Source organism: Entelurus aequoreus, linkage group LG17 (genome assembly GCF_033978785.1).
Source record: "Entelurus aequoreus isolate RoL-2023_Sb linkage group LG17, RoL_Eaeq_v1.1, whole genome shotgun sequence".
Classification (NCBI taxonomy): Eukaryota; Metazoa; Chordata; class Actinopteri; order Syngnathiformes; family Syngnathidae; genus Entelurus; species Entelurus aequoreus.
Window position 1 is genome coordinate 15,390,765 of NC_084747.1, and position 20,833 is coordinate 15,411,597.

General features: G+C 37.7%; 1 protein-coding gene across 1 annotated transcript in view; it reads left to right on the forward strand.

Annotated features, from left to right (window-relative positions):
- Positions 1 to 15,583, forward strand: part of LOC133632535 (gastrula zinc finger protein XlCGF8.2DB-like) — a 16,589-nt gene extending 1,006 nt beyond the window's left edge. Inside the window, exon 2 of the mRNA XM_062025004.1 lies at positions 12,966 to 15,583. Within this exon, the coding sequence (XP_061880988.1) occupies positions 12,966 to 13,939 (974 nt within the window). The 3' untranslated portion in view covers positions 13,940 to 15,583. The remainder of the gene's footprint in view (positions 1 to 12,965) is intronic.
- Positions 15,584 to 20,833: the final 5,250 nt, after the last annotated feature.

The window sequence follows — 20,833 nt, forward strand, 5'->3', positions numbered from 1 at the left end:
CTAGTACCCGCACTCTTTTACTATGAAGCCACGTTGATGTAACACGTGGCTTGGCATTGTCTTGCTGAAATAAGCAGGGGCGTCCATGGTAACGTTGCTTGGATGGCAACATATGTTGCTTTAAAACCTGTATGTACCTTTCAGCATTAATGGCGCCTTCACAGATGTGTAAGTTACCCATGTCTTGGGCACTAATACACCCCCATACCATCACAGATGCTGGCTTTTCAACTTTGCGCCTATAACAATCCAGATGGTTCTTTTCCTCTTTGGTCCAGAGGACACAACGTCCACAGTTTTCAAAAACAATTTGAAATGTGGACTCGTCAGACCACAGAACACTTTTCCACTTTGTATCAGTCCATCTTAGATGAGCTCAGGCCCAGCGAAGCAGACTGCGTTTCTGGGTGTTGTTGATAAACGGTTTTCGCCTTGCATAGGAGAGTTTTAACTTGCACTTACAGATGTAGCGACCAACTGTAGTTACTGACAGTGGGTTTCTGAAGTGTTCCTGAGCCCATGTGGTGATATCCTTTACACACTGATGTCGCTTGTTGATGCAGTACAGCCTGAGGGATCGAAGGTCACGGGCTTAGCTGCTTACGTGCAGTGATTTCTCCAGATTCTCTGAACCCTTTGATGATATTACGGACCGTAGATGGTGAAATCCCTAAATTCCTTGCAATAGCTGGTTGAGAAAGGTTGTTCTTAAACTGTTCAACAATTTGCTCAGGCATTTGTTGACAAAGTGGTGACCCTCGCCCCATCCTTGTTTGTGAATGACTGAGCATTTCATGGAATCTACTTTTATACCCAATTATGGCACCCACCTGTTCCCAATTTGCCTGTTCACCTGTGGGATGTTCCAAATAAGTGTTTGATGAGCATTCTTCAACTTTATCAGTATTTATTGCCACCTTTCCCAACTTCTTTGTCACGTGTTGCTGGCATCAAATTCTAAAGTTAATGATTATTTGCAAAAAAAAATGTTTATCAGTTTGAACATCAAATATGTTGTCTTTGTAGCATATTCAACTGAATATGGGTTGAAAATTATTTGCACATCATTGTATTCCGTTTATATTTACATCTAACACAATTTCCCAACTCATATGGAAACTGGGTTTGTAGATTCAGATAAAAAGATTATCAGTGTTGGGTTAGTTACTGAAAACCAGTAACTAGTTACAGTTACTAGTTACTTTATTTCAAAAGTAACTCAGTTACTAATTCAGTTACTTACACCAAAAAGTAATGTGTTACTGTGAAAAGTAACTATTTAGTTACTTCTTTTTTTCTTCTTTTTTTTTCAAAAGTTCCCATTAATGCCCTTTTAGCCTTCATGTCAGTACTGTTATTGCACTGGAGAATAATACAATCTGTTGATCAACTTGACATGCATTTGCATCACTGAACTCTGCTAAGCAATGTGCTCTACATACAACACACAAAGACAAAGATATGTTTCAAAGGGCCAATTTATTTTGGGCCAGAACAAATTGACAAAACTATTTGAAATAGCTGCAACATAACATACATAAGTAACAAACAGCATAATAACAACATGTCACAACATAGCTGTAAACCTGGCTTCACCCAAGGAAGGCACACATGACATACACAAAGCCTAACCAGGCATTTTTTTCCCTCAAGGAATTCTGAAATAAAATCATGTCTTCATGAGATCAACACTGTACTGAACACTCTACGGATTTCCCCAGTTTTAGTTTAGAGAAAAGGAAATATTGGCCTGGCCCACTAGCATCCCTCTTTATGTTTGTGAACTTTATAGTCTATACATTTAGAGGGATGTGATAATCAAACACTCTAGAAGTTTAGAATAAAAGAGTATATAAGAGAATTGACAGAGTGTGTGTACCTTCAGTGCTGAATGATGAGCAGAGGCAGAGTTTGGAGTATTTTTTTTAGCACACTTAACATGTTTATGTGCTCACTTAGTGGCTCACTGCCACTGTAGAAATAGCCTGCATGTCTTCTAGCACATACGCTGCAATGGCTCTATCAATGATGTCCTGGCTAGCAGTCCCTCCGTTAAAATCCAGCCGCTGTTGGAGGTGGAGGTGAAGTGTGTCTCTCTTTACTAGCTTCGTCGTAGCATGTTGCTTTTGTAGCTGTTTCAGCATATTTGAATTGCTGTTTTGGGCAGTAGACGGGATCTTTGATCCAAGACACAACTTACATTTAACTAAAATTGTATTTTCTTTGTGCTCGACAAAAGAAAAGAAGTGAGAATATCTCCATGTTAAGAAACACGACTGCGGCTCCGTTGCTAGTAAACACAGACATGCTCCCTCCCCACACCCAGACACACACAGAGCGCGCCTCTTCCTTGTGACACAAGAGATTCAGGAGGACGACACCGCAGCGCTCCAATAAAACACACTCAGATCTTTTCAATTATTCTGAATTGTAATATTAATAAAAGACAAATATTAACTTTGTTGATCCGTCAGGGGAAAATCTTACTCAAACTGAAGTGTTACTGTCATCAACTGTCATCCATGCCTATTTATTCATTTAAAATCAGGAGTGTCAAAGTCATTTTAGCTCAGGGGCCGCATGGAGGAAAATCTATTTCCACGTGGGCGGAACGGGTAAAATCATGGCATGATAACTTAAAAATACAAGTACGAAAAAATTCAGATTGTTTTATTTGTTTTTCTTCGGCCCAAAATAGAGCAAGCACATTCTGAAAATGTACAAATCACAAATAATCCTCTTGACAAAACACTTCAAGTTAGTTGAACATTCTGAGGAAAAAAATTGGTGCAGTTTTAAAAACGCCATGAAGAACACAATGAATTTAGACTTAATCTCAGTGTCTTTACAAAGCAATTAAACTTTAAGTCACAACCCATCTAGGATTGAACAAAAAACAAGCTCAATTTTACAATTAGCAAACTCATCTCAGGTTCGGACAGGTTCAATCCGGCACAGAAAAAAAATAGGAGCAATATGAAGTTTCCGTACAGATTAACGCACATGTGCACTCATACATACAAACACAATGCTATCATAAGGCCGAATGCAACCCTTAATTAAACATCCCTGTCCCACAGGGATGTTTAATTAATTATGTGGTGAGTCCAGAGATAATTCAGTGGGTCCCACTGAAAGGGTCTGTTTGCAACCTTTACACAGATGCCTGGGAGCGCTGACTTTCCGAATGATTATAAACAATATATGCAGACCACTTAACGGCTTTTAACACGTAATGACAACACAGGGGTGGGCAATGAATTTTTACCGGGGGCCGCATGAGCAACCCGAGCACTGCTGGAGGGCCACATCGACAATATTTCAATAAAATGTTGCTCAATTTTTGATATATACCGTAAGATAAATAATAATAATAATAATAATACTTTCATTAAACCTAACTTAACTTTATACCAAAAGCACTGCTTTGGAAATCATTTGTACCCCTTTCAGAGATCACATTTAGTTCCCCTTAAACATCCTCATATTGCACAATGAAATGTAAGCATAGGATGAAGTGTGCATTCCTGTAACTTTCTCTAGTAACAGCATTCCATGATTAATATAAATAAATTAACATTAATAATAAATGACAGTAAAATAAGCACACGTATGACTGAGGAGTCATAGTGTAACTTTGTGTGGTGTTTGAGTTGTCCGACTTTTTGTGTGGCCATAAACGCACCAGTGGTTTCGTGGTATGCGTGTTGGTGACAGATGACAAGTTGGTTTTGGCCTGGTTTGTACGGCAGAAAATGACTAGTTTTTCGAGATAGAAGTGTTTTACTCACGTTTTTGGTGTGGTTATGGCCCAATATAAACAGTTTTGCTCAATAAAGTGATCGATATAATTCCTGGCCTCGAAGCATCTCGATCGATGTTACAATAATTGAACGGTGTTCAATTGAACGGTGTTGACGAACACCGTTAGGGCCGCTTGTTGTCACTGTCACTCAAAGTTGCATTGCAAAATTACACAGAATAAATGTGTTTATTTTGTTTAGAATTCAGATGGGTTTGATTTGGTGCGCGACATATATTTGCTGTGCGCAGAGGACGCTTGAGCAGTGCGCAATTGCGCAGGCGTACGTACCTTAGAGGGAACGTTGCTTGGCAGTCCATGTCTTGTTGAAAACACGCCGTTCGTCATGAACTCTTTTTAGCGTCTCGGGTGTAAACCGTGCATCACTTGTCGCTGTGCACCTTCACTCACAGGTTACACACGGACATACGCCCATAAATAACACTTTTCAAAATAAAAGCAGCCCAGTTGTATTGCGCGCACGACATAGATGTTTTTTCAACTTTATTTTGTCATTTGTGATTGCAGCTGTTCACATTTACTCACAATCACGCACACGCATACGTCCACACAGAAGTAACACCAATAATGCTTTTCAAAACAAAAGCAGCACCGTTGTATTGCACACTCGACATAGATAATTTTTAAAATTGATTTTGTAATTTATGATTGGCCTCACACGGGCCGGACAGGAACGCACAAAGGGCCGGATGTGGCCCGCTGGCCGCAGAATGCCCAGGTCTGACATAACATGAGCTAGCTGCTGGTGTTCTTGTTTGAAAAATGTTAATGAAAGCAAGTTGTAAACAGCTGCGCCCTTTTAAAAATATCTATTTCTTCCTAGTTCTCATATTTTTATTTTCATAATAATGTTGAATTAATTTGCTGGTGGTATGATATATGATATGGTTGTAATAACAAATGTATTTACTTGTGTTAAACGTGTATCTGAACTTAAAACTGTTACAAGGGCATGACGTACACAATTGTAAAAAAAATAAGCATTTTGTAACATAACACCTAAATAAATTAGTAAAATTCAAATGGAAATAACTTGTGCAAATTATATCAGCAGAAGTGCTGATTTTGACACAAAAAAAACATTCTTAACCTCAATCAAGTTTTGTTAGTAGTACAAATGTTGCAGTACATGAAAAGTGCAGACATCGTATGTAATTATGAGCCACAGCTGGAGAAACGTTAACTTTTTTGGGAGGAAGATGTAACCTAAACTTGTACAGGCGATGTTGAGGTACTATCTCTAATCGGATCATTAGTAGTGGAAGTAGGGCTGGGCGATATGGCCTTTTTTTAATCTCTCGATATTTTTAAGCCATGTCACGATACACGATATATATCTGGATATTTTGCCTTAGCCTTGAATGAACACTTGATGCATATAATCACAGCAGTATGATGATTCTATGTGTCTACACCAGGGGTCGGCAACCCGCGGCTCCGGAGCCGCATGCGGCTCTTTGACCACTCTGATGCGGCTCAGCTACATACTTGCTGACCCCCCGATTTTCCCAGGAGGCTTATGGATCTCAGTGTCTCTCATAGATAACTCCCAGGGAAAATATAATCCTATTTACACTCTAATTACTAAATAAAGGGAGTGCCCTAATTGCACTGCAGTAATTGTCCTCTATAGCATTTACAAACAGCGTGCCAGCCCGGCCACATGTTGTATGTTGCTTTTACTTGCACACATAGGAGACAGCAAAGCATACTTACTCATCAGCCACACAGCTTACACTGACGGTAGCCGTATAAAACAACTTTAACATTGTTACGTTACAAATATGCGCCACACTGTGACCCCACACCAAAAAAGAATGAAAAACACATTTCTGGAGAACATCCCACCGTAACACAACATAAACACAACACAACCAATACCCAGAATCCCATGCACCCCTAACTCTTCCGGTCTACATTATACACCCCCGCTACCACCAAATCCCCCCACACATCAACACCCCCCCCCCTTCTCCGTGCGTTGGTTGAGCGGAAGAGTTAGGGCTGCATGGGATTCTGGGTATTGGTACCGTCAGTGTAAGATGTGTGGCTGCTGAGGTAGTACGCCTTGCTGTCACTTACGTGAGCAAGCTGACACTGCATTCTGCATGTGGTCGAGCAGGTACACTGTTTGGGCAGACTGTAGAGGGCGCCAAAAGCAGTCTCATTACGCCCTGTTATTCGGGAGTCTCCCGGGAGAAATGAGAGGGTTGGCAAGTATGACGCTATCAAGCGCCATTCATTCGAAACTCGCGGGCTGCACTAACATCAAATTTCCACATTAAAGTGCGTGTGTCGGAGACCCCTGGTTAACATAGCACAAAGCATTTAAGCTTTGTCTGCGGTGTTTTTCATTTTAAATTTAAAAATTTTTTTTGGGGCTCCCATTATTTACTTTAATTTGTGAAACTTGCCAAAATGGCTCTTTGAGTGGTAAAGGTTGCCGACCCCTGGTCTACACTAAAACATTCTTGTTCCTACTGCATTAATATATGCTCATTTTAAACTTTCACGCAGAGAGGGAAATAACAACTAAGTCAATTGACCAAAAGTGTATTTATTAAACAGTTATTAAGCAGTGGCACAAACATTCATGTCATTTCCAAAACACAAAGTGCAAGATTGTCAGAGACATTTTAAAACAAGCTATTAGTGCACTTTTGTGCATGATGTCACTAAGATGACATATCGAAACAAAACTAAATTAAAGTGCACTTTTTGTACAGAACGCCACTACAATAGTTAAAAACAAATAAAGTGCACTTTTGTGCATGATGTTACACAAGATATTTCAATAAGTGTCAAATAAAAATGAGCTGCATAATAGGAAATCAAATAGTGTATGTCCTTCGCTATGTGGTAGGTTCCTGCGGACGTTATCTCCTTCTGTTGTTGACTTTTTTTTCCATACGGTGTTGATGTGGAAATGGTTGCTTGGGCATTTTGTGGGTGTGGCACCAGCCGACATGTTGACATGCAGAGTTTCAAGCACTCTTCATTCTCTAGCGGGTGACTTTTCAAATGATGCTACACATTAGCAGTGCTGCTACTTTTTGTAACAACGCTTTTGCCGCATAATTGTTCAACATCTTCCCGCTTGAAGCCAAACCACCGCCAGACGATTGACCCTGTGCTGTTTTTCTTGGGAATTAATTCTTCCTCCATTTATTACCAGATTCGCACCTTCTTTCTCTCGTATTACCACTCGCACCGCACTGCTGGCATCACAGCTAACATTACCCATGCCGCTACCTCTCTGCTCCGCGAGAGCGTATGACGTTGCACGTATGTGACGTATGTAAGAAGGTGCGCTTGTTTTATGTCTCTGTGAGAAGGAGAGACAAGAAAGAGTGGGAAACGTATGTAGTGTAATGCCCGCAGCTAAAAGCAACTGCGTGAGAACGTATACTCCAATATCACGATACAGTCATTTTCTATATCGCACAGAGACAAACCCGCGATATATCGAGTATATTCGATATATCGCCCAGCCCTGGATGCAACAGTGCTCTGTATAATCTAGCAAGAGACAATCCACCTTTCATGAAAATAAATTGTGATATTAATCGTGATCGGATGATTAAAAAAATTAATCGTGATACTTTTTTTCTGCTATATCGCCCAGGCTTAGTTTATCGCCACGCAAACAGCGTTCTGCTGGTCTGAAACGAAAGTTTTTGAGAACAGGTTCAAGAGTGGGAAAGTCTGAAAACAATGACCAACACAGCCGTGACTGGGATGTAGTTTGTACTACTAGTAGCACTATGGCAACGGAACCTGGTCATTTATCAACTAGACATGCAGTACTACAGACATATACACAATAATGATAATACACACGTTATGTTAATTTAAATATGACCATGATGTCAAGCTCGGGCCACCAAAAGAACCAATGCTCAGTCTCCCTTACTACTGTATACTACTGTGAAAACAAGTGTTTTACTGTTGTATACTGTACTTTTATGCAGTACTTTTATGTCTGAGCTGACGCTCTCATGATGTTACGCCCACCCGGGCAGCTAGCAGCTGATAGCTCGGACAAGCGGGAAGAGAATGTACAGTTTGCAGCAGAAGAAATTCTTCAAGACCAAGGTTTTTCCTGGCTCAAATTGAGGCAGAGGTGGTACAATCCTGACCATGCGCCAGAAATTTAACGCAAAAAAAAGTTTTTTTTTTTCCAATTTACAATAACATGCTGTAAAGAACACCGTACAATGTATTGTCATTTTTATTAATTGGATGGGTAGTTTGCTGTAAAATCATAGGTCAAGCAGATATTTAAGTATTTATTTTTATTTAGACAAAAAAATGTTTGGAAAGTATGATAATATACTGTAATATTTGTTGCAATATTGGATACTATTAAAGTTTAAAAGGGCATGCAATTTCAAGCAGTACATATGTTTTTTTCTGTCAAAATGAAGACAATCCATTACATTTAGTGAGAAAATATTAAGTACTTTATTGACACTTACCATTTCCAGGTGTTTGCGGGCCAGATAAAATGATGTCGCGGCCCAGATCTGGCCCCCGGGCCTTGAGTTTGACACCAGTGGCCTAAGCGCTTGCATAAGAGAATGATGGGCTCATTTTTGCTTGAAACACTCCATAGATGATTTTGAAGCAGCCTTCAAGCGCCCTGTGGACAAAAATGTCCACATGTTGTCACCATCATGAATTATTACATTTTAACTGCCTGTTACGTTAATTTCTCTGCTCTGTTTCACCTGGACTCCTGACTTTCCTCCTCGCCAAATCGCTTTTTAAAATAGTGGCTGAGTTTGCCTGCCATATCTGTAACGCTAAAAAACATAAATGTTACTCTGACACAGAGAAAACTTTTTTTTTTTTAATAAAACACGACATGCTTATAATGCTTTCCTGGGGTAACTCCTTTTAGTTGACCTTGTACCAGTCAATCTGTACCGCCATGAAACTCTACCTGATCCTATGCAAACTTCTAATAAATTCTTCAATCAATCCATCTGTTATAATTAGTCAGAAAAGGTTGGAAACGAAGCTAACACTACTAGCTGTGTTCACTTACCAGAGACAAAATGTTCACAGCACAGTCTGGAGTGTTCTGTAGGAGTCCAGTGATCCGTCCGTATCATGCCTCTGTAGCCATGGATGTGCTACCAAGCTCTGGGACGGCGTAGTCCAGATCCTCAGGCTTGCCAGGAGGACCAGTACCAATGGCAACCAAGGAGTGAAGGAGATTGATTTCGGATCCAATGGAGGTCAGAAATCGCTGCTTAAAGGCCTACTGAAATGAATTTTTTTTATTTAAACGGGGATAGCAGATCTATTCTATGTGTCATACTTGATCATTTCGCGATATTGCCATATTTTTGCTGAAAGGATTTAGTATAGAACAACGACGATAAAGATTGCAACTTTTGGTATCTGATAAAAAAAAGGCTTGCACCTACCGGAAGTAGCGTGACGTAGTCAGTTGAACATATACGCAAAGTTCCCTATTGTTTACAATGATGGCCGCATGAAGTGAGAGAGATTCGGACCGAGAAAGCGACAATTTCCCCATTAATTTGAGCGAGGATGAAAGATTTGTGGATGAGTAAAGTGCAAGTGAAGGACTAGTGGGGAGTTGAAGCTATTCAGATAGGGAAGATGCTGTGAGAGCCGGGGGTGACCTGATATTCAGCTGGGAATGACTACAACAGTAAATAAACACAAGACATATATATACTCTATTAGCCACAACACAACCAGGCTTATATTTAATATGCCAGAAATTAATCCTGCATAAAAACACCTGCGTGTTTGTTATGCTAGCTCCTAGCTCCTCTGCTAGCTCCTAGCTCCATAGAACACGCCAATACAATTCAAACACCTGATCAACACACACAATCACTCAGCCCAAAAGACCGTTTACCTAACCCAAGGTTCATAAAGCTTATATATTTTTAAAAAGTTACGTACGTGACGCGCACATACGGTCAAGTTATCGAATGTTTAGCAGCCAAGGCTGCATACTCACGGTACCTGATATTCAGCTGGGAATGACTACAACAGTAAATAAACACAAGACATATATATACTCTATTAGCCACAACACAACCAGGCTTATATTTAATATGCCACAAATTAATCCTGCATAATAACACCTGCGTGTTTGTTATGCTAGCTCCTAGCTCCTCTGCTAGCTCCTAGCTCCATAGAACACGCCAATACAATTCAAACACCCGATCAACACACACAATCACTCAGCCCAAAAGACCGTTCACCTAACCCAAGGTTCATAAAGCTTATATATTTTTAAAAAGTTACGTACGTGACGCGCACTTACGGTACGGTACGTGTTATGCTAGCTCCTAGCTCCTCTGCTAGCTCCTAGCTCCATAGAACACGCCAATACAATTCAAACACATGATCAACACACACAATCACTCAGCCCAAAAGACCGTTCACCTAACCCAAGGTTCATAAAGCTTATATATTTTAAAAAAGTTACGTACATACGCAAAAAAAAGCCAAAGCTGCATACTCACAGTAGCACGTCTGCGTCTTTGTCATCCAAATCAAAGTAATCCTGGTAAGAGTCTGTGTTGTCCCAGTTCTCTACAGGCGTCTGTGTATCCAAATCAAAAGTCCTCCTGGTTAGAGTCTCTGTTATCCGAGTTCTTCCATCTTGACTGCATCTTTCGGGAATGTAAACAAAGAAGCGCCGGCTGTGTACTGTTGTGGCTGACTACGTTCGAAAAATACGTCCATTTCGCACCGACAACTTTCTTCTTTGCTTGCTTGGCTTCCTTCTCCATAATGCAATGAACATGATTGAAACAGATTCACGAACACAGATGTCCAGAATACTGTGGAATTATGAAATGAAAACAGAGCCTTTTCGTATCGGCTTCAATGTGGAAGGCATACCCGTGTTCGTCGGGCTACGTCACGCGCATACGTCATCCTCAGAGGCGTTTCGAACCGGAAGTTTAGCGGCAAATTTAAAATGTCACTTTATAAGTTAACCCGGCCGTATTGGCATGTGTTATAATGTTAAGATTTCATCATTGATATATAAACTATCAGACTGCGTGGTCGGTAGTAGTGGGTTTCAGTAGGCCTTTAAGGCTCCATGATTAATCGACATAAAATCGCCTTCAGGGTTTTAATTAGTGCGATCATTTATTTATTTTCCTGCGCTTTCACCGCCATTTGAGTGACAGACATGTTCGCCAATTACAATTGTTGAGCCTCGCGTTTGTTCATCTCTCCTTTCAAACAGGGAGAAGCACAACTTCCTCTGTGCATCACTCTCAGCACCTGAGCGCGTTTTATTCATCAGTAGAATTAACTGAACGCAGTGAGCCCTCTTTTCGGTCAGACAGACCGAGAGCCTCCCTACTCGTGATTCGCCGCAAAGTAATGCAAATTATGGAGGAAAAAGTATGATTACAAAACCAAATGGGAATAGTCCAGGTTCAAAATCGGATGGACATTATTAGCCTATCAAGACGGACAAATTAGCGTGAATGCCGTGATCACGTGATGGCAAGAAACTAAATTGTGCAGCTCTAACTGTATGTACCTTTTAGCGTTAATGGTGCCTTCACAGATGTGTAAGTTACCCATGTCTTGGGCACTAATACACCCCCATACCATCACAGATGCTGGCTTTTCGACTTTGCGCCTTGAACAATCCGGATGGTTCTTTTCCTCTTTGTTCCCGAGCACACGACATCCACAGTTTCCAAAAACAATTTGAAATGTGGACTCGTCAGACCACAACACTTTTACACTTTGCATGAGTCCATCTTAGAGGAGCTCGGGCCCAGCGAAGCCGGCAGCGTCTCTGGGTGTTGTTGAAAAATGGCTTTTGCTTTGCATAGTAGAGATTTAACTTGCACTTATGGATGTAGCGACTAACTGTAGGAGCATTTTTACATTACTCTAAATAACTTTACGGTTAGAGCCAGCGGATGCGTGGATGTCAACATTGCACAGATAGCACAATGGAAGCTAAACCAACAAAACGCGAAAAGGAATCGGTTCCAAAAAGAGGGTAGAGGAACTCTTTTGTTGAACCAAACAACTGCAAGCTAATTTGATCAAACTAATGAGTGGTTTACTAACGACTTCTTACAATGTGACTGTAGAGGTTGCCCTCTCGTGGGTTCTTCGGACCACCACACACTGCCAGGAGAGCCCGGAATTCAGGGTATAACACTGTTTTATTTTCATAGAATAGTGCAAGTCTTAGTGCGAAATATCTTTTTCTCCTGCGTCCGCTCAGCAGCACCTCCAACTTCCACTCCGTGTCTCATCCCGGCTGCTGCTAATAAAGACGACAGGTGGTTAGATAACAAGGCCCACCTGGGCCATCTACGCACCTGTCGCTGTCTTCGAGGCCGGTCCTGGCACACCCCTTTCCGCGGCAGGCCCGCAGGTCACGCCCCCCTCCACAGTGACAAAATACTAAAATTACTAAAGCCACACACGTGGATATTGGAGTGCCTGGAACTGTATGACATCAACAGGAGCCTAAGAACCTTAATCAAGAACTCGATGAAGTTGTGGACGACAATTCTGGAGGCTAACGAAAGCCAGACGGGTTGTAATGGAGTGACAAGCCCCTGCATGGCATGTACCACCCGCACGAGTTGCTGGAAAAGCCTGGACTGAAAGACGGTACATAAACATACGTGACTCAGGAGAAAGGGTGAGTCTTCCAGTAACATAAAGTTTCCCGGTTGGAATCCATCCCAGTCGTTGCTGTTGTGTCTTTGGCCAAGACACTTACCCCACATTGCCCGCTGGGTTGCCCACACAGAAACTTCACTGATAGAGAAGCGAAACCCCAATTCGCCACATACAGTGCCCTGGTGCTTAACGATGGCTGCCCACTGCTCCTCCAGAGAGGTTGGATGGACATGAGGAGACAAAATATCACTGTACATACAGTGGGGCAAAAAAGTATTTAGTCAGCCACCCATTGACAATCAATGGGTGGCTGACTAAATACTTTTTTGCCCCACTGTACATAGTACATGTGACAATAAAGTTCTTATCTTGCTCTAGCTAAAGCACTACAAGAAATTGAGTTGTGAGTTCAAGCAGAAACATGTCATGGATAATGTCTGACCTAACTTTTGTCTGTGTTGTTTGTGTCCTGCAGACATCCAGCAGCTGATTGGTCATCCAGAAGAAGTTTCCCCTCACTCGCCTGGCAGGAGCTCCACTTTGAAGCAGGAGACTCCACAGCCACCCTGCATTAAAAAGGAGGAGGAGGAACTCTGGATCACTCAGGAGGGAGAGTGTCTTCTAGGACTGCATGAGGCTGATCTCACCAAGTTGCCGCTGACTGTTGTCTCTGTGAAGACTGAAGATGACAAAGGCAAACTCCAACGAGACAACCTCATAGCTCCACTATCAGATAGTGAGAGTGAAGACGGGGTTGAAGTAACTTTGAGCAGCGATACAGACTGTGAAGGTGATATGAGGACTCACGCTGACAAACACTATGAATGCTCTAAAAGGAAGAGAGGTAAAAAAAAATTAAGCTGCTCAGTTTGTGCTAAAAGCTTTACTAAGAAGAGCCTATTGGCTAAACACATGAGAACACACACAGGAGAAAAACCATTCAAATGTTCAGTTTGTGGTAAAAGCTTTTCTGAAAGTGGCAGTTTGACCATACACATGAGAACACACACAGGAGAAAAACCATTTAACTGTTCATTTTGTGGTAAAGGCTTTTCTCACAAGAGCAATTTGATTGAACACATGAGATCGCACACGGGAGAAAAACCGTTCACATGTTCAGTTTGCGGGAAAAGCTATTCGCATAAATGCAATTTGACTCAACACATGAAAAAACACACAGGAGAAAAACCATTTAATTGTTCAGTTTGTGACAAAAGCTTTCCTCTCAAATTCTGTTTAGATCAACACATGAGAACGCATACAGGAGAAAAACCATTTAATTGTACAGTTTGCGGTAAAGGCTTTTCTCAAAGGGGCCAATTGAATCCACATATGAGAACGCACACTGGAGAAAAACCATTTACGTGTTCAGTTTGCGGTAAACGCTTTTCTCAAAGGGGTCAATTGAATCCACACATGAAAACGCACACCGGGGAAAAGAAACATTAAAATGAATAGTTTGTGCTAAAAGCTTTTTCAAGTCCATGTGACACATCCACCAAAACTCTGGACCTTCTCAAAATAAGTTAACCGTTTCTTCTACAAATATCCAAGTTATTGCTGGGTTGCATATGACGTGACATCTGCTTTGCATAGCAACGTTAAAGGGAATAAAGTCAGGGAAAGCGCATGGAGGGAAATGGCTCTCAAACATGTCACAATCAATTATTTTGAGAATCTTTCTGTGATGCAATCAAACATATTTTTTATTATAAAGAACAGTAAAGTAGAGAATACACTTAATAACTAAAAATTTAATTAGATTGTGTTCTGTTTTTATGGATGCTACGCATTGATTGTGGAAATAAGCTAACGTCATGTTAAGTCCTAGTAATACATTTCGGAAATCTTAGTTGAATGTATGCATATTGCCTGTAATTTGTTCGCCTAATTACACATTTGATTTCGATTTTCATAGCCATAACGTAAACGCTTAGGCGTTGTTGTGCAGGAATGCCAGGTGCTTGATTTGACATCGATGACCAGGATCGAGTTCCTACGCTAAATTTAGGCCACGACAAAGTCAAACAGATGTTTGTAGAGGCCAACATATGAGAATAGAGATTTCAACGATTGATGTTTGTTTACCTAACAACAAGTCGTAGTGAAGATAAATGTAACATTTGTAAACGACAAAAACCTAACTTACACGGGCAAATATAATACTTAGATTATCCTTTAAAACTCTCATGCCGAGATCGTGGACCCAGCCGCTTGTGAAGAAGTTGTATGCCTCAATACTTTTTACTGCCAGTATCTGGACTGAACATTTGGTTTTAAACTCTTGTAATATTTGCCCTTGTTTGGGAGTTACATTTAATGTTTGCCCTCCATCTGAAAACCAGAAGTGGTCGCATTCTCCAAAACGTCACGTGATAGCAACCCAGCAATTCATGCAAAGGGAGATTATCTGTACTTGCCAAGCTCTTACAGATTTCCCTGGACACAAAAACAGTTCCATCCTTCTGGAAATGTGCCCATATGATTGATAGTGTACCTAAGAAGGAAAAAAACAAGATTGATCGAACTATAAGCCAACAACATCTCTGCTGCCCGTTATATCCAAAGCATAATATGCGACCACATTCACAAACCCCTCGACAAACATCAAATTTAATGTGATAACAAGTAAGGATTCCGTGAGAATTGATCTACAATTGACATGTTTTCTTATGTCAACCAGTGGTGAAACAATGCTCTCAACACTCTGCAAGAAATGTTTGTTTTTGTCTTAGATACAAAAGAAACATTGTAAAAAAAATTATATCATGTTTTCCCTTTATGATGGACTACAGTAGAGACTCTGAAATAACTTCAGTGAGAACAGCGAATGTTTGCGTCATTTTCACTCTGCTTTATTTTGACTTCTAGGAATACTCTTGTTTGCCCCCAATATGCTTGAGTACTCAAGCCCCTAATAACATTTTTAAACCAGGTGCTTTTAAAAAAAAAAGATGAATGAAAAGCCACAATATAATTTCCTCAGTAGAATAAAACGTTAAATAAGGTTCTTGCTTCCGAAGAGTTATATTTTAGTTATTTGAGTATTTCAATATTTTTATTTTCTTAAATTTGTTTTATTTTTTATTTTAGTTAATATTTTATTTAATTTTAATTTTTTTATTTTATTTTAATTATTTTATTATTTTTTTGAATTTATTTTTTATTGTATATTTTTTTATTTTATTAAAAAACATTTTTTATAATGTTTGTATATTTTTTCTTTCTTTTTTTTTTCTTCCATTTTATGGAATTATTTTAGTGTATGTGATGTCACGTGGGTTCACTTCCTGTTGCATGTCAGTGTATAGATTTTTAAAGGAGCCATATGTGGCCAGAAATGGTACTGCAATCACCCTCCCCCTCTCCCTGACTGAGGTTGCCAGATACGCAGCCGAATCCAGCTCGATCGACTGGGCTACTCCATTTTACACAGAAATTAGGCTACTTTCAGGAAGAAGCATGTCATGCCTGCGTACAATATCACAACAAATGGCAATCATAGGGTATTGTCAGTACTATCAGAAAACAAAGACTAAAACAAACCACAACCAACTCTAGCAATGGTTATGCTGGTGAAAATAAGTAGAGCATGCTTAGCAGCCTAATGTACGCCCAAAATGAAAGACAAGACATTTTACTAAGGTATGCCTATAGGCTACTGTTTCAAACGTTCAGATTGCCATATAACTTGGTACATGTGGTCCACAATATACAAAATCGAATGAGGAATTATTTTATCATGAGATTTGGCTGTCTCCATACGTTTCACATTGTCTTGATGACAGTCGTGCTAATGTTGAAACCCATTTCCTCACTGTATCAGCATATTGAGAAGGAAATAGGCACTGACACTACCCATATCCACATAGGTTTTATTTGTCGAAAATATATTTTGCCCCGTCAGTTCGATGACATATCGACATACAGGCTAACGGGCATATACTGTATTTCCCTCGTTGGCCTATATGTCGATATGTCATTGACCGGGCTAGCATGCTAAGCATTACACTAGGAGCTAAGCACCATCACACTAAGTCTAGCTTTTTTAGACAAGATCATAGACTGTATTGGACAATATAGTTTACATACAAAATGTCCATTTCCATTTATTACAAGTAATAGAAAAACATAAAAGCTTGACTTACCTATCAAGGAGGAAGTTAGCAAGTTTGGCGTCAGATGAAAAAATCTTCTCCGCCTTCAGTCATCTCCATCTTTCAAAGGCATCCCTGACACAAATCCTTGTTTTGTTCCTGGCTTTGTCATGAATAAGTTGAGAATGGTGACTTTTAGATTTACTAAGGTCCGACATGTTTAGTAGCTTTACCAGTGGCAGTAGCCAGGCGAAGAGGGCGGTGCGTAACAGGCAACCTGCATGTAACACTGTCAGGTTCAAACATTGATGACATCTATTAAACAGACGAGAAGCAAGGAATCATGCAGAGACAGAGTTAAATTTTGCTCAATTGAGGAAAGATGTTTTTTGGGCTGTACTCTGGTTACAGATCCAAACTACGCTCTAAAGTCCAGCCCACGTGCTTCCTCTATTTATTTGGGAGGTCCCTGGTTACATCACTGAAGCTGCCGCTGAAGGAAAGGGTTCATCTCAGCAGCTCCAGTTAGACACAATATATGGCTATTCAAGAAATGCAAATGTGTTGACACTGGTGATATCGCCTTGTCTCTGCTCTGTCTGCGTCACGGTACTCGATGTTCGGCCTTGGCAGTCAGCAGGCCGAGTCTGGACGCAACACTGATACGAGACGACTGGCAATCTTTTGGATTGCCAGCTTTGCACAGATAGAAAAACACAACTTCAGCACAATTGATAATAACTATAGAAACGGCCCTTAAGCATAAGAGTTGTGTGATAATATATACATAATTATTCTAACAAACACACTCACTGACTTTCTAATTGGTTAAAATGTTGGAGTGCGGGGCATCGAAATGAAAACAATGACGAGACTTCGGGGCTGTAAATCTCATTTTGAAATGAGCATATCCCGACTGAACTACCGTTATCAGTTATAAAGGTATTCGAAAAGAACATGATTTATTAATGCCTTTTGACATATCAGCGCCATTTAATGATGACTTGACATGAAATGATTACATATAGCTCCTTTAATATTTACCTTTACTGTATAGTAGTGGGGTTTTAATATTGTGCCTTATTGTCTGAATAGTAACGATAGTCTGGCAACTATTGAAGATATTTTTCTTATGACCACATTTTGAAAACTTGTAGAACGCATTTTTTTATTTTTATGATCACATCGTTGCTGTTGTGCTATGTTTGTTTTGTGTACAGTGTTTTGTATTGCTTTGTTATTGGAATAAAGATGACATTTTTAAAAAGTGTCCATATTTATCACTTTGTCTTAAGAGAGCACAGCCTGGAGGGTCAATGTGCACGATTGAATATCTTGCTTGCTCAGACAGTAATGTCGCTATTGGCGTTAGCTACTAGCTCGCAATCCGTGCACTAGCGTATCAGCTGACCTGACACATCACGTGACAACCTCAGGGGAAGGCCGCAGTTGTAGCCGAAACCGTCAAGTACGAAATCACCACACAGGTCTGGCTATAGGAATGAAAAATAGATAATTAATTACATAATAAAGACCTAATTGGACTAGTGCACTAGCTTGTTTCTCCAGGAAGTGAGCAGTGTCACCAGTCGGTGAGTTTTATCGAAATGCAATCATCAATCACAGTTTTGCGCGACATTTTCATTTGCATTATTTCGATCATCAATCACAGTTTTGCGCGACGTTTTCATTTGCAACGATTAATACTAACCACCCGGAGCGCCCTTCTTTAGGTAGTAAAGACGCTGGTGTGTTGTGTCTCCAGGTGAGGTCCCTGGCTAGATGAACACCAAGATACCTGAACCTGGAGAATAGAATAGAATAGAATAGAAAGTACTATATATATATATATATATATATATATATATATATATATATATATATATATATATATATATATATATATATATATATATATATATGTATGTATGTATGTATGTATGTATGTATGTATGTATGTATGTATGTATGTATGTATGTATGTATGTATGTATGTATGTATGTATGTATGTATATATATGTATATATGTATGTATATATATGTATATATGTATGTATATATATGTATATATATATGTATGTATATGTATATGTATATATATATATATGTATATGTATATATATATATATGTATATGTATATATATATATATGTATATATATATATATATATATATATATATATATGTATATATATATGTATATGTATATATATATGTATATGTATATATATATATATATGTATATATATATGTATATGTATATATATATGTATATGTATATATATATGTATATGTATATATATATATATATGTATATATATATGTATATATATATATATGTATATATATATATATATGTATATGTATATATATATATATATATATACATATATATATATATATATATATATATGTATATATATATATATATATATATATATGTATATATATATATATATATATGTATATATATATATGTATATATATATATATATATATATATATATATATATATATATATATATATATATATATATATATATATATATATATATATATATATATATATATATATATATATATATATGTATGTGTGGGATAAAAATCACAAGACTATTTCATCTCTACAGGCCTGTTTCAACAGAAACAGGCCTGTAGAGATGAAATAGTCTTGTGATTTTTATCCCACACATACATATTACGCTCTACCACGGTATCGAGCACTATTTTTTTGGATAATCTAATTAAAACATATATATATATATATATATATATATATATATATATATATATATATATATATATATATATATATATATATATAACAAAGTGCAAAGCCATAGGCTCACACAAGTTCAGTAAATAATTTACATTTTGAACACAGCATCATTGTTTTCACAGTTTTTTTTTGTTATTAGAGGTAGAGATCAATCATTCCAAGGTTTTACTATTTTTATTTTTATTTTATTTTTTTAAATTATTTATTTTATTTTTATTTTTACTTTATAGACCTTTATTTATAAACTGCAACATTTACAAACAACCGAGAAATAATAATATTCAAAATAAGTACAAAAACAGAACAAATCAGCGCCAGAAAAGTTAATCTGAGGTTGAGTTGACTTGAAACTGTTTAATGTTGCACTTTTTATATGTAGAAGAAAGGCAGTTTACTGTACTGTGCAATCTACTAATAAAAGTCTTAATCAATCAATCAATCAAAAAAAGCACTTTATATGCAGAAAAGTTTTGTTAAGAAACCATTCTGAGCCTTATCTTATTTAGTTTTTATTTGATCTATGTTGACCACATTAACCCTGGCAATGGACCCTGTGTGTATATGTATGTTATGCCATTGTTTACAAATTTGGTAAATAAATCACCAACAAATTTATATTTTGTTGTTTTCTTACTGTACCGAAAATGAACCGAACCGTGGCCTCTAAACCGAGGTACGTATCGAACCGAAATTTTTGTGTACCGTTACACCCCAATATATATATATATATATATATATATATATATATATATATATATATATATATATATATATATATATATATATATATATATATATATATATATATATATATGTATATATATATATATATATATATATATATATATATATATATATATATATATATATATATGTATATATATATATATATATATATATATATATATATATATATATATATATATGTATATATATATATATATATATATATATATATATATATATATGTATATATATATATATATATATATATATATATATATATATATATATGTATATATATATATATATGTATATATATATATATATATATATATATATATATATATATATATATATATATATATATATATATATATATATATATATATATATATATATAACAAAGTGCAAATTCATAGGTTCACACAAGTTCAGTAAATAATTTACATTTGGAACACAGCATCATCGTTTTCACAGCTTTTTGGTTATTAGAGGTAGAGATCAATCATTCAAATGTTTTATTATTATTATTTTTTCCCCCCGGTTTTTTAAAATGTATTATTTATTTATTCTGAATTTTATAAACCTTTATTTATAAACTGCAACATTTACAAACAATCGAGAAATAATAATAATCAAAATAAGTACAAAAACAGTACAAATCAGCGCCAGTGGGTTGTAAACTCAATAAAGTAACTAAAATAGAATGCAAAATATATGTATCTATTCAATCATTCAAATGT